The 14,980-nt window shown below is 38.8% G+C and overlaps 1 protein-coding gene across 2 annotated transcripts in view; it reads left to right on the top strand.

The window, feature by feature from the left end:
* GABRA3 (gamma-aminobutyric acid type A receptor subunit alpha3) overlaps nt 1–14,637 on the top strand; it is a 282,373-nt gene extending 267,736 nt beyond the window's left edge. The window contains exon 10 of one of the 2 annotated variants that reach the window (XM_065901349.1): nt 14,137–14,637. In XM_065901349.1, coding sequence (XP_065757421.1) covers nt 14,137–14,472 — 336 coding nt within the window. In that variant the 3' untranslated portion in view covers nt 14,473–14,637. The remainder of the gene's footprint in view (nt 1–14,136) is intronic. The other variant, XM_065901350.1, reaches the window with a different exon arrangement.
* Nucleotides 14,638–14,980: the final 343 nt, after the last annotated feature.

Raw genomic sequence — 14,980 nt, 5'->3', positions numbered from 1 at the left:
TAGACTGAACTTCTTGAGGGCAGGGGCTTGTCTGCATTCTTTCTAACTAGCTAGTATCCTTGCACAGCATCTGACTCAGTAAAAGCTGAATAAATGTTAATTGGATTAGTGGATGGGAAGGAAGAAAAAAGAGAGAAAAAATGCCAGTAAACCACCTGGAATTGGTAAAAATAAAAACATGGATACAGTGAAATCAAGATTGTTGTCCTTGGCTGCTTTAAAAGAGCTCAGATCTCTAGCTCTAGATGAAGACTAACCCAAGATGCTAAAAAGAACTGGCAGATATGGTCCCAGAACCATTCTAGTACTCTTTGAAGAATCATGGAGAAGAGAAAACATAATGAAGACTTTTCAAACCGGAGGAATAGATTCCATAGAATATAGACTGGTGAGTTGGAAAAATTTTAGAATGGATTTTAACTATTTATTTAGATAGAATTTATTAACTCCTTGCTATAAATTATGAAGAAATAACCAGTCCCTGTCATCTCCCAACTTTTATTTGTTATACTACTTTTTCTGCATTGTCAAGTTTTATAGCATTTACATGCTTTTATGCAGCCATAATTTCTATAGTTGCTTAGTCATAGTTTTACATTTACATAGGCTCTTTTCTCAAAATAGTCCTTTTATCCATTTTTTTGTTCATTACTTAGTTATCTCAAGGCTGTCTTCTGGAAGTTTCTTTAAGAAGGGTTCATGGGAACCATATTTGTTACCATCTTACATGTGTAAAATTATCTGTCAATTGTGTTTATACTTAAATTATATTTGGGCTGTTGTACAATTTGTGGGTCACATTCTCTTTCTCTGATGTCCACATAGACATTGGCTGCTATATTCAGTTCTAGCACTGACTGTTGGTGTGAAGAAATTTAAAACCTGCCTGAGAATCTCTCACATAATGGGGGAGGGGTGATTTTATGGCCTAGAAACCCATATGAATGTGTCTTTTATTTACAAATACCAGTTACTTTACGAGGATTTTTTTTTTTTTTTTTTTTTTTTGCGGTACGTGGGCCTCTCGCTGTTGTGGCCTCTCCCCTTGTGGAGCACAGGCTCCAGACGCACAGGCTCAGTGGCCATGGCTCATGGGCCCAGCCGCTCTGCAGCATGTGGGATCTTCCCGGACTGGGGCACGAACCCGTGTCCCCTGCATCGGCAGGTGGACGCTCAACCACTGCACCACCAGGGAAGCCCTACAAGGATATATCTTGATCTATCTTTATGAATTTTTCCTAGGACAGCATGTTGCCCTTTACGCCTATGGATTCACAAGTGTCTTTGTTTCAGGAAAGCTTTCCTGAAACATATCTTTGATCTATTATCTTCCTAGAAGCGCAGATTATGCATATAATAGAACTTTGTCCTCCATATCTACCATTTTTCTCTAGTAATTTGTAACTGTTATTTTCCATTTCATTTTTCTTATTTTTCTCAAGTGTGTCTTCCATGTCTCTGAACATTTTCACCCATGCCTATTCTCCTTCATTTCTATAGCAGTATTATTTTTCCTTATATTCATTTTATGATTTCTGCTGACTTAGCTTTTCATGTATTCTATGTTTGTTTTGTGTGTTGTTACACAGTCCTTTATTGGTTATTTCTTCTCCTTGTAACATATTTTGCATCAATACCATATTATTGTTTTTCAATTGTTACTTGAAGTTGTATTACAGGAGTTCTTTACTAGCACTGCTATGTATGAAAGTATCATTTTGGGGAGGGACTGAGAGAATGAGTAGGATGGTAGTGAGTAGTTGAGAGTATGTAGTTGAAAGTGAGTAGTTTGACCATGATCTGTTATCTATATAAATTCTTACAAATAACTCACAAGAAAGTCCTCTATGTATGGTGTAGTGTGTGTGTGTGTGTGTGTGAGAGAGAGAGAGAGAGAGTGTGTGCACGCGCATATGTGTAGTATCATATCCTCTAATTTTTCCAGTCTCTACCTCCTCTCTACTCTGTGGTGGTCAAACAGTATTCCAGAATGTTCTCACTACCAGCCTTAAAACCATTTTGTTTCAAAACAAGGGTCATTTGTTTTCTCACTCAGGTCCTGCCACCCACCTTTTAGGACTCTATTCTTGGCCTGAAATCCAGAACAGTAGGCATCCTCAGTGTCTTCTTTATCCTGATACAATTTTTAGTGCATTTGTGTCTTCTTCACCCTGATACAATTTTTACTGCATTTGGGAGCCCTTACTTTTTGGGATGAGAAAATGCTTTCAATTTTCATCAAAGGTAGAGTTTTGGTTTCTATATCTCATTTTTCTTATAATTTTGATTGGTTACAGAGAAGAAAAGAGAGCAAAGATGTCCTTACTCTGACATATTAAACTGAAAAGTCCCTGGAATATATTATTAAACAGATGTTTTAAGAGCAGTTAGCACTAACTATTGATAGCCAGTCTGAGTTCCCTAAGAAGAAATTATGCCAAACTAACCTTAAGAAAATTCATGAAAAGACATCTGAGTAACTTTTTAAAATTATGTCTTCATGAAGAAGAAACAACAGTAGAAAAAGTGATACAATTATGCTGATGTAGTTGGTTGACCAACTGAAGTCAAATATAATTCATTGATGGAGGGTCATCAACCTGAATGGACGTTCCTGTGATAAGCCATAGGGCTTTGTCCTTGACCCTTCCCTCTTAAATGCTGTCATCTGTGACTTAAATGAAGATATAGAATGTAGGAGATTCAAATTTGTAAACCGGCATTAATGAAGAGGAGTATCTTCTGAATTAGAATCAAACAGAATTTCTGAAGTTTGAAAGAACAGGCTGAAATCAACAGATTAACATTTTATTTTCTTTTTAAATTTTTTTACGGGAGCATAATTGCTTTACAATGTTGTGTTAGTTTCTGCTGTACAATGAAGTGAATCAGCCACATGTATACATATATGCCCTCCCTCTTGGACCTCCCTCCCACTCAACCCCCCATCCCACCCATCTTGGTCATCACAGAGCACCAAGCTGAGCTTCCTGTGCTTTATAGCAGGTTCCGATTAGCTAACTATTTTATACGTGGTAGTGTATATATTCTTACACATAGATTCTAAAAAAGTTAGTTCTAGGATAAAAAAACTTAACAAAAATTGTGTATTATAAATAAGATGCTGGGATATAGGAAAATGGCAAATTTAATATAAGGAATCCATGTGGTATAACTCTTGAGAAGCCAAAGTTTGTTTGAGTCTGAGTTAGAAGTTACCTAGACCAAGTGAGATGATAAGCCCCTTTTATTCTGTACAGGTTGGACCATGTTTAAAATATGCTGTTCCAGTTTGGTTACTACAGTGGAGAAGGGACAAATGCATTAAGGGGATGATGATTGCTAATTTCAGATATCTGAAAGGCAGTCATGGATACCTTGTGAAAAATATGGTAGACTTTTTTTTTGTGACTGGAAAGAGATGCAGTGGTGGTTTGAAGGTACAGAGAGCACTAGAATAGATTAAGAAACTGTAAATGTAGATGTCAAAAATGATAACTGTTTCACTAATTCCAAGGAGTACTGAAAATGAAAAAAAGAGAACAAAAAGAATGATCTAAAAGTCTTCTGCAAAGATGGTGATCTCAGTCGTCCCCCTTAGTCCCTCTCCATGGTCAATCTATTTAAGTTATTGAAAGGATGTTGATTATGAGATTTGAAAAAAAAAACAATGGAATGTGTAAAAATGGATCTCTAATGTGAGAGTGCTGTGCTTTGTCTACACTGCTACAATATGAATGAACTAACAGTGAGAACCACTGACCCACAGGACAAAAGAATGAAGTGCATTAAAAGTAAAATAGTGAAATTTAATCATAACTTATTCTGCTTTTTTCCTTCTTTAAAGAGACATATTAAACCTTATTTGCCTCACAAAGCTAGAATGGGTGAGCACAAAACTGTTTAAAACTAATAAAAATGATTCAAAAATCTATTTCTGATCTGTACTATGATCAAGGATTAGATAAAATGTGAGGGGAAAGATAAAGGAAAGGAAAAGGAGGGGTAGGTAGGAACAAAAATTCATTTTCAAATGAAGACAAATGACTAACGACTACCTTATAATAGCACTCTGCAAAATAGATGAACTCTGGGCTTCTGAGGAACAACTACATGTTTTATCACTGCTTCCTTTAAAAATTCCATTAAAATGAGGGTAAAGAAATAAAATAGGTTTAAACCGACAAGTACCAGGAGATCTGGAGAAGGATTTCAGTCAGACAAGAGACTGTAATGCATTTTTCAAGAAAAATGAATGGGGAAAGGGAGAATAAGAACTGATTTATCAAGCTGGAGTAAGATAGAACCCCAGAGAAACTCAGTATTCAAGGTGCTTGGTACAGCAGACAGTAAATCATGGGGCTGCAATTAGGGGGATTGGCTAAAAGTCTGTGTACAAAGTAGTCAAGACCCTAGAGCCTGCCCAACATGTAAAATGTCTACAGCCAGATGTATACTTTCCTGAAGAACAGCAGAAGCTTCTCTTCTAAAGAAGCTGAATGTCTCCAGGGAAAAGACCTCTACATAGTGACATTTTGGAGTACCCCATAATATGACCTCCTTCCAAATAATCTTCTTAAATCATAGTTTGCAAATCAGCAAGCCCAGCTCAGGTACACTGAGCATACAGACATCTTTTATGTTGCCAAATAAAACTGGGATACCAAGGATTACCAAAGTGAAATTTTCAACGTGAAAAAGAAAAGATTAAAGAAAACAAAAACAAAACTCATCTTGGCAGGAACAGAGATAATTCAGGGAATTAAAGAGAATTTAAGAAAAACAAAAGTAAATTTTATCTTATAGTTGTAAATATATGCATAAAATAAGAATAGGATGCTAATATAAAAGGAAATCAGAGAATAAAGAAGAGCTTTTGAAATGAAAAATAACTGCCAAAATAAAAATTTCAATAGAAAGGTGGGAAAATAAACTGAAGAGAATCTCCCTACAAGTAGGGTAAAAAGGAAATAAATGGAGAATGTAAAAGAAAAGGTTAAGGGGCTTAGAGATGAATCCAGAAAATTCATCCAACTCAGAAGCTGCAGAATGAGTGAACAGAGAAACGAGAGCACAGGAAATTAACAAAGAACAAGACATCTTTACAAATGGAAAGATATAAGCATCCAGATTGAAACTGTCCCCATAGGCCCACGTAAAGTGACATCATCTTGCAATTTTAGAAAACCAGGGATAAATGATAGTCTAAAGAGATTCTAGAAAGACAGTAAATGTTATCTACAAAGAAATGATTAGCAGAATGGCATCAGACTTCTCAGCTACATTGGATGCTGAAAGACAGTGGAGCTGTAAACCCTGAATCTGAGGATTTGAATCCTATGCCTAGCCGAAGTATCACTTAAGTGGAAAGGTAGAGTAGTTATTTTCAGACCTGCAGGAACTCAGAAATGTCATTTCCCATGCATTCCACCTTAGGAAAATACTGGAGGATATGTTCTACTAAAACAAGAGAATAGAACAAAAAAGGGAACGACATTGGATCCAGAGAAGAGAGTACCCTACAGAGGAGATAGATGAAGGGAATACGTAAGATGAAATCTATGCAGCAAGCACACCTGGAGAGGAACCAGTGCAGTTTGTAGCAAGAGGTTAGAGGTATTTATATAGTCATTTATAATGATATGATTGATTATTGATTGAACTAAAAATATTGTTATAATTGTATTGGAAGATGGAGGAAGGGTTGCATAAGTGAGGTAAATCATTATCATGAAAAGATGAATGGTTATGTGCAAAACAGATAGCAGTATAAGCATATTATTTAGAAATATATAAATAACTGTTAGAAGTATCAACTAAGAGAATTAAAAATAATTATGAATTGCTGGACAAGGTTGGGATACATGGGGATAAGGCTTTCCTGGTTTTCATTATAAGTCTTTACATTTATTTCTTTTTAACTAGGTGCATTATTACCTTGATTCAATTTTTTGAAAATTAAGAATAATCAAAGCAAATTAAGATGAAGAAATAAACCTCTACTTTTAAAAAGAAGACAGTTATTATTCTTAGAACTGCTTTTAAAGTATTCATAAATTCTTACCTAAATTTTGGAAACACAGTAATTCTTATGCTTTTTTTCTTATTTTCAGGTAAGTATATTTGAATGCTCTAGAATAATATTTTATCTTATTTTACATTAGAGAAAATGCTCAACTTCCATCCATAGTTTGGAAAAGTTTAGTTTCTTATCATTAATGGCTTTTAAAAATTTGTCTGATATGAGAATTGCTACTCCAGCTTTCTTTTGATTTCCATTTGCATGGAGTATCTGTTTCCATCCCCTCACTTTCAGTCTGTATGTATCCCTAGGTCTGAATTGGGTCTCTTGTAGACAGAATATATATGGGTCTTGCTTTTGTATCCATTCAGCCAGTCCATGTCTTTTGGTGGGAGCATTTAATCCATTTACATTTAAGGTAATTATTGATATGTATATTCCTATTACCATTCTCTTAATTGTTTTGGGTTTGTTATTGTAGGTCTTTTCCTTCTCTTGTGTTTCCTGCCTAGAGAAGTTCCTTTAGCATATGTTGTAAAGCTGGTTTGGTGGTGCTGAATTCTCTTAGCTTCTGCTTGTCTGTAAAGGTTTTAATTTCTCTGTCAAGTCTGAATGAGATCCTTGCTGGGTAGAGTAATCTTGGTTGTAGGTTTTTCCCTTTCATCACTTTAAATATGTCCTGCCACTCCCTTCTGTCTTGCAGAGTTTCTGCTGAAAGATCAGCTGTTAACCTTATGGGGATTCCCTTGTATGTTATTTGTTGTTTTTCCCTTGCTGCTTTTAATATTTTTTCTTGTATTTAATTTTTGATAGTTTGATTAATATGTGTCTTGGCATGTTTCTCCTTGGATTTATCCTGTATGGGACTCTCTGCACTTCCTGGACTTGATAGACTATTTCCTTTCCCATATTAGGGAAGTTTTCAACTATAATCTCTTCAAATATTTTCTCAGTCCCTTTCTTTTTCTCTTCTTCTTCTGGGACCTCTATAATTCGAATGTTGGTATATTTAATGTTGTCCCGGTAAGTGAGAAAGAGAAAAACAAATACCACATGCTAACACATATATATGGAATCTAAAAAAAAAAGGTTCTGAAGAACCTATGGGCAGGACAGGAATAAAGATGCAGACGTAGAGAATGGATTTGAGGACACGGGGCGGGGGGAAGGGTAATCTCGGATGAACTGAGAGAGTGGCATGGACTTATAAATACTACCAAATGTAAAATAGATAGCTAGTGGGAAGCAGCCACATAGCACAGGGAAATCAGCTCCGTGCTTTGTGACCACCTAGAGGGGTGGGATAGGGAGCGTCGGAGGGACGGAGATGCAGGAGGGAAGAGATATGGGAACACATGTATACGTATAGCTGATTCACTTTGTTATAAAGCAGAAACCAACACACCATTGTAAAGCAATTATACTCCAATAAAGGTGTTAAAAAAATTGGGGGCATTCCTGTAAAAATAGCCACAAATTGAGTCACCACTTGATATTTTCTCTCTGGGGTGAATGATATTCACTGTGGGTTAACTTGTATTCATAAACTGGTGGCCTTCCTACCCTTTTCTAAAGTAGGTGTAAATGCCCTGACAACAGTCATACTCTATCCCTGGTGAATCGATTGAAACAGAAACAAACAGGTGGATCAGCCAAGATGGCGTAGTAGAAAGACCCTGAGCTCAACTCCGCTCATGGACACACCAAAATCACAACTATTTGCAGAAAAACCATTGATGAAAAAGACTGGAATGTACCAGAAAAGATCTTCTACAACTAATGTATGAAGAAGGAACCAAACAAGATGGATAGGAGAGGTGGAGTCGCAATATAGGCAAGTTCCATAAACCCAGGTGGACAATCCACAAACAGGAGGATAAGTACCATTGCAGAGGTTCTCCCCAAGGAGAGAGAGGTCTGACCCTATGTTGGGCTCCATAGCCTGTGGGTCATATACTGCAAAAACGAGCCCCCAGAGCATTTGGCTTTGAAGACCAGCAGGGCTCACTCTCGAGGGTCCCAGAGAGCTGTGGGAAGTAGAAACTGTACTCTTAAAGGGCGCACACAAACTCTCACGTGCTCCGGGATCCAGGGCAGAAGCAGTAATGGGAGCCTGGGTCAGAGCTACCTCCTGATCTGGAGAGTCTCCCAGAGAGGTAGGAGGCAACTGCAGCTCACCCTGGGGACACAGACACTGGTGGCAGCCATTTGGGGAGCTGATTCTACTATGAGGACACTGGTGCTGGTAAGCACCATTGTGAAATCCTCCCTCTAGCTTATAAGCCTCAGGACCCATCCCTGCCTGTAGGCAAAAGTGCTGAGACACCTCATGCCAAGCAACTAACTGGGCATGGGCACAGCCCCACCCACCAACAGACAGGCTGCCTTAAGACCCCCTGAGCCCACAGCTGCCCCTGGACATGGCCCTGTCCACCAGAGGGCACGGGATCTGCCCCACAAACCAGTGTGCAGGCACCAGACCCGGGACCCCCAGCGACCTCCAGCCAGAGACCCTGGGACCCAGCTTTACCCACCAGTGGGCAGGCACCAGCCTCAGAACCCCCCAGGCTCTGGCCTCACTCTCCAGTGAGCCTGCTCTAGCCCTGGGACCAGCCTCACCCACCAGCAGACAAAAACAATTAACAAAATGGTAATAAGAACATACATATCAATAATTACTTTAAATGTAAATGGACTAAATGATACAATCAAAAGAGACAGAGTAGCTGAATGGATAAAAAAAACAAGACCCATATATATGCTGCCTACAGGAGACATATTTCCGATCTAAAGACACACACACAGACTGAGGGGATGGAAAAAAAGTATTCCATGCAAATGGAAGTGAAAAGAAAGCCAGTGTAGCAATACTTATATCAGACAAAATAGACTTTAATAAAGACAGACAGATAGAGGAGATGAGGAAGGATATTACATAATGATCAAGGGATCAATCCAAAAAGAAGATATAATAATTGTAAATATATATATGTACCCAACATTGGAGCACCTAAATACATAAAGCAAATATTAACAGACATAGAGGGAGAAATTGACAGTAACACAATAATAGTAGGGGACTTTAACACCCCACTTACATCAACAGGCAGATCATCCAGACAGAAAATTAATAGGGAAACACTGGCCTTAAATGACACATTAGACCAGATGGACTTAATTGATATTTATAAGTCATTTCATCTGAAAGCAACAGAATATACATTCTTTTCAAGTGCACATGGGACATTTTCCAGGAGGGATAACATGCTAGGCCACAAAACAAGCCTCTGTAAATTTAGGAAAATTGAAATCATATCAAGCATCTTTTCTGACCGTAACACCATGTGAGCAGGAACCAACCACACACACACACAAAAAAACTGCAAAACACACAAACATATGGAGGCTAAAATATATGCTACTAAACAACCAATGAATCACTGAAGAAATCAAAGAGGAAATTTAAAAATACCTGGAGACAAATGAAAATGAAATCACAGTGATCCAAAATCTTTGGGATACAGCAGAAGCAGTTCTAAGAGGGATGTTTATAGTAATACAAGCTTACCTCAGGAAACAAGAAAAATCTCAAATAAAGAACCTAATCTTACATTTAAAGAAGCTAGAAAAAGAAGAACAAACAAAACCCTAAGTTAGTAGCAGGAAGGAAATCATAAAGATCCGAGCAAAAGTAAATGAAATAGAGACTAAAAAAACAATAGAAAAGATCAATGAAACTAAAAGTTGGTTCTTCGAAGAGATAAACAAAATTGATAAACCATGGATAGTATCTGAGTCTCATCCGCTCTTTCCTTAGCTGTGATCTGGCCCCAGGTACCTCCCCACATATGCTCTGGATATCTCCCACCCTCTCAGTAAACTGGTGCCAGTGATTACTTCTCTTCCACCTGCATTTTCTCCCCTTTCTATTGGCTTACTGACCTCTTCCTGATCCAGCATGCTCCTTTCCTCTTTTGACTTCACTTGACTCAGCATTTGTGCCTTTCTGTGTACTTCTTATGTTCTCCCTTATATTTTAGTTCTCTCTTATTTTAATTACTGTTCCTCATTAGACAGCCTAAAATTTACCATCTTAACCAATTTTAATAAGTAGGTTCACAATGTACAACCAACTTCCAGAACTTTTTCATCTTGCAAAACTGAAACTCTGTCCCCATGAAACCAGAAATTCCCATTCTCCCCTCCAGTCTCCCCCTGGCAACCACCATTCTACTTTCTGTCTCTATGAATCTGACTTCTCTCAGTACGTCATAATTGGGATCACAGTATTTGTCTTTTTGTGACTGGCTTATTTCATGTAGCATAACGTCCTTAAGGTTCATTCATGTAACCTGTGTCAGAATTTCCTTCCTTTTTAAGGCTGAATAATATCCCACTGTATGGATGGACTTTCATTGCATTCATCTTTTGGCTATTGAGAATTATGCTGCCTATGAACATGGGTGTACAAGTATCTCTTTAAGACCTTGCTTTCAATTTGCAGGGTATATACCCCAAAGTGGAATTGCTGGGTCATATTTTAATTCTATTTTTAATTTTTTGAGGACCTGACATACCATTTTTCATAGCAGCTGTACCATTTTACATTCCCAACAGTAAACAAGGGTTCAAATTTCTCCATATCCTTGTCTACACTTGTTATTTTCTTTTTTTATTTTATTGCTCTTATTGTTGATAGTAGGCACCCTAATGGGCGTAAGGTGGTATCTCACTGTGGGTTTGATTTGCATTTCCCTTATGACCAGTGATATTAAGGATCTTTTCACATGCTTATTAGCCAATTCTATATCTTCTTTGGAGAAGAAGATGTTTGAAGTCTATTCAAGTCCTTTGCCATTTAAACAATTGGGTTGTTTGCATTTAAAAATTGGGTCTTTGTCTGATTTGTCTTTGAATCCAACATAGCATATATTCCATTACTTTGCCCCACTTCTGAAAACTGGGGTTCAGGAAAGCTGGATGAATGTTACAGGGTTAACACAGAGACCATATCTGCATATACTCTGAGGTCCTGGTGGTCTCAGGTACATTCAGGGCTTCAACTAACTCTCTAATTAGCACTTCTGGAAATAATAAACAAACATGAGTGCCATCTGAGAAAAACTCATGAGTTGGACATGCATTGATCCATAAAAGTTTTCATTACCTCATTCCAAAATCCACATGAGGTGGCCTTCTAGATAGAAAAGTGTCCTTGTCCTCAGGTCAAAATGCTTGGAGGAATTTGGAAGAGTCAATTTCATTTTGGTGGTATGGGAATTACTCCATGAACTATAGAGATATGCTGTCTGTATAGGAGAGGTCAAGACTCAGGAGGAAAAAACTAGAAATCACATCAAGAATCTTTATTTGGGGGGTCGTTTTTCATTCTGTAAACATCTATCATGTAGCTAAGAGCCTGGCATTGGCTAAGGAGGTAAGAACAGAATTGCATCTTGGTCAAAGTTAAGTCACTAGTTTGTATCTATCAAATTCCAGGGCATAGAGAATTATTAGAAAACTAGATGCAGAAATGGGAATTATTAACCATTAATCTCTGCCTCCTGCTTCTGTCTTCTCAGCACTACAACTTTGGCTTTGATTTCCCTTCTTTGACAATTTAGGTAAAAATTATAGTGGCTGATTAAAATGTGCCATGATGGAAAGGGCAAGGGAAATTAAAAGGTAATTTTCTTTTATTACTTAAAAAATCTGCGATTAAGTCAACTGCTGCTTCTCCACCTATAGAACACAAAGTGCCTACAGAGCTAAATAAAGTGTTTGCTGTTCAGAATGATTATTTCAGAGACTTGGTTGTAACCAGCTAATAAGATGACTAAATGAAATAATATATGTGAGTGTGAAAGCTTCTAGCAAAGTCAGGGTAGTGGTTTTTTTCTTTCCATTTTTTCCTTTTTTTCTTGTGTACCCATGAAAAAAAAGAGATTACTAAGCAAATTAATAAGTAAGCAGGCAAACAAGTGAAGTGCTCCTTTATTTAATAGCAGAGACATTTAGCAGCAGGACTGTATTCACAATGAATTTGCTAATTATAAATGAGTCCCATGCAGTATTTAAAGCATTTACGCAGTTCTTAGAAGCCTTAGAGTTCTGTCCCCCTCCACTTGTAGCAATGTGACTACAATCCTCAAGGAGAAAGAACAGTATTGCTTTTTAAATGTCCATTAGTCAGACTGCTCATTTACTTAAACCAGCACCCCCTTTTTTGTTCCCCTTCCCCTCCCTGATGAAAACCCTGAAGCCAGCACAGGCAGGCCTTTACCATGCACACTGTCATCCAACTACAGCAAACTACTTGTCATCCCTCAAATAAGCAGTGCCTTTGGCCTGTGCACTGGCCTTTGCTACATCTTCATCTGGTGAGCTCCTGCTCATCTTTTGCAACCCAGCTCACCATCCTCATTGCCTTCTCTGAGCCACCTTTTCCAGCACCTGTAGGTACTTTGTCCCTCCCTCTACTGAATTCCCATCACACTTTGTTCATATCTCTTAGAACTCTTATCACATTATATGGCAATGATGTGTTCACAAGGCTGTCTCCCTTGCTGGACTGTAAACTCCTAGAAAACAGGGATTGAACTTTTAACCTTCCTACGTATCCCTAAACACCTAGCATAGTTCTTGGCCCAGTAAATATTCAGTAAATATTGGGCAGAAGTTATTATTAGGATCAGGAAGATAAATGGCAGTGTGGTCTAAAGAAAAAAAAAACGATCAAAATGGTGGGAACTCTGAAGTAAAGAAATAGAAATAGATTAGGAGAAAGGGGGTCAGTAAGAGAGGGTGGGAGTAGAGAAACCTAGGAAGGAAACAAGTAGGAAGTAAAGAAGTAAAACAGATGATGGGAAGCAAAGTAACATTAAGGGAACAATGTGAGGTGTGTGAAATCAGGGCAACATAATTAGTTGTCACTTTTTGTCAAATACTCCTGGGTATTTTTGAAGCTCATCTAGCTCTACTTTTCCCTAGAAACAAAGAGAGATGGAAGGAAGAAAAGGCCAGAGAGGGAAGTGAGGCAACAAACACTATGAGCTCAGCACTCAGACTATGACCTCAGCCACTGTCTTTGTCCTCCCCTGTTCCTCAGCCTCTCAGCCTCTCTCTTCTGATCCAGGCCTGAGCTTTGTCTTCTTTTCTCTTTTCTACATGGAAGGTCCATGTATACACAAGTCATATATATGAGAACAAATGGGAACATGTATCTATGTTTGTTTACCACTGAGTTTTTTTTATAATTTGGAAAAAGAAAACAAAGTGTAGTGTCATAGCAAGCCCCCAGCATCCCTGCCTTTGTTGTGTCAGAGGGAAGCATTTGCATAACTCCCTGGGGAGGCTGTGGCTCCTGCCTGCAGCCTTGCAAGAGTGGACATTTACAGTGCATGAAGGGTGAGATACTGTTATAATGATGCATGTAAACATGCTATAGTATTTATGTGTCTTTAAGACGAAATGACTTTCAGACTCACCAAGCTCTCTTCCTCACAGGAGATGTGCCACTTGATGGTTGAAGCCTTTTGGAGTTATGTCTCGGGTAACCAAAAAGTGTCTCATATTTATAGAAAGCAGTACAGTGCAGCCCTGGATAAAAGTTGAGAGCCCAGGTGGCTAGTGTGGGCTCTGCCACTCAGTCTGAGGCTGAGTTTTCTCATCTGTCAAATGGGAGTAATCTCACACACTTACCTCACGTGATTACTGTGAGGATCAAATCACATTATTGTATAGGACCCTACATGTGACCAAGATTTCAGTTTTCCAGTTATTTATGCCACCAATTTTTAATCTGACCCTCTCAACAACCCTGAAAAATATTTTGATCCTCATTTTACAGAAGAAGAAACTAAAGCTCTAAGAGAAGTGACTTGGCCAAAGCCACATAGCTAGTAAACCAGGATGTTGCAAATTTTGTTTTCAAACTCATCTTCAATTATCCCCAGACACAAACCTGGCTACTCAGTGCTATTGGCTTCATAGCCCCTCTTTCCTAACTTCCCTCATGGCGCCTCCTCCCCACAGCCTCTGAAGGTGTTCTGTATAATGGATTAATTAGCTTTTGTTTTGTTCCCCCCCTCTCCCCTACTTTTTCTGGCCCCTAGAAGAAAACACCAGCAGTCCCGACAAAGAAAACCAGCACCACCTTCAACATCGTGGGGACCACCTATCCCATCAACCTGGCCAAGGACACTGAGTTCTCCACTATCTCCAAGGGCGCTGCTCCTAGTGCCTCCTCAACCCCGACAATCATTGCTTCACCCAAGACCACCTACGTGCAGGATATCCCAACTGAGACCAAGACCTACAACAGTGTCAGCAAGGTTGACAAAATTTCCCGCATCATTTTTCCTGTGCTCTTTGCCATTTTCAATCTGGTCTATTGGGCCACATATGTCAACCGGGAGTCAGCTATCAAGGGCATGATCCGCAAACAGTAGATATTGGCAGTGCCGCAACCAGAGCACTGTATACCCTAGGAAGTGTCCATGCACCCAAACCCCAGGGCTCCCCTTCATGTGTTTCAGGATTCTTCTTTTTTAACCTTCTTACCAAGCCATGACTCTCAATTAATATTTATGAATCTCAATGAAGAAACAATAACAACAGAAAAAATTACTTTTCCCCATTGCTGAGTATATCCTCATTGGAGCCAAACACTGCCATTTGTCCAGTTGCTCATCTTAATCTGCCAGTCTCCCTCAGCTGAGGGCACAGCATGTATTTTATTGCACTCTGCCCACTAAAGAAAGAACAGGCCTCTATGGCCTGTAGTGAGAGCCTTGGGTATTTGAAAGTTCCAGACTAAGGATGATTGTTGACTGGTCCAGATCAGATGATTCTGACTCACTAGGGAGCCAGGCTGTGTCCCATGTGGTCCTGCCTGCCACCTCCCCTGCCCACAGCAGGGCCCACTAGGCATAAGTACTGATAACAAAGGCAGGAGCC

This window comes from Phocoena phocoena, chromosome X (genome assembly GCF_963924675.1).
Source record: "Phocoena phocoena chromosome X, mPhoPho1.1, whole genome shotgun sequence".
Taxonomy (NCBI): Eukaryota; Metazoa; Chordata; class Mammalia; order Artiodactyla; family Phocoenidae; genus Phocoena; species Phocoena phocoena.
Note: the sequence above shows the minus strand (reverse complement) of the source record. Positions and strands in the feature narration are given on the sequence as shown.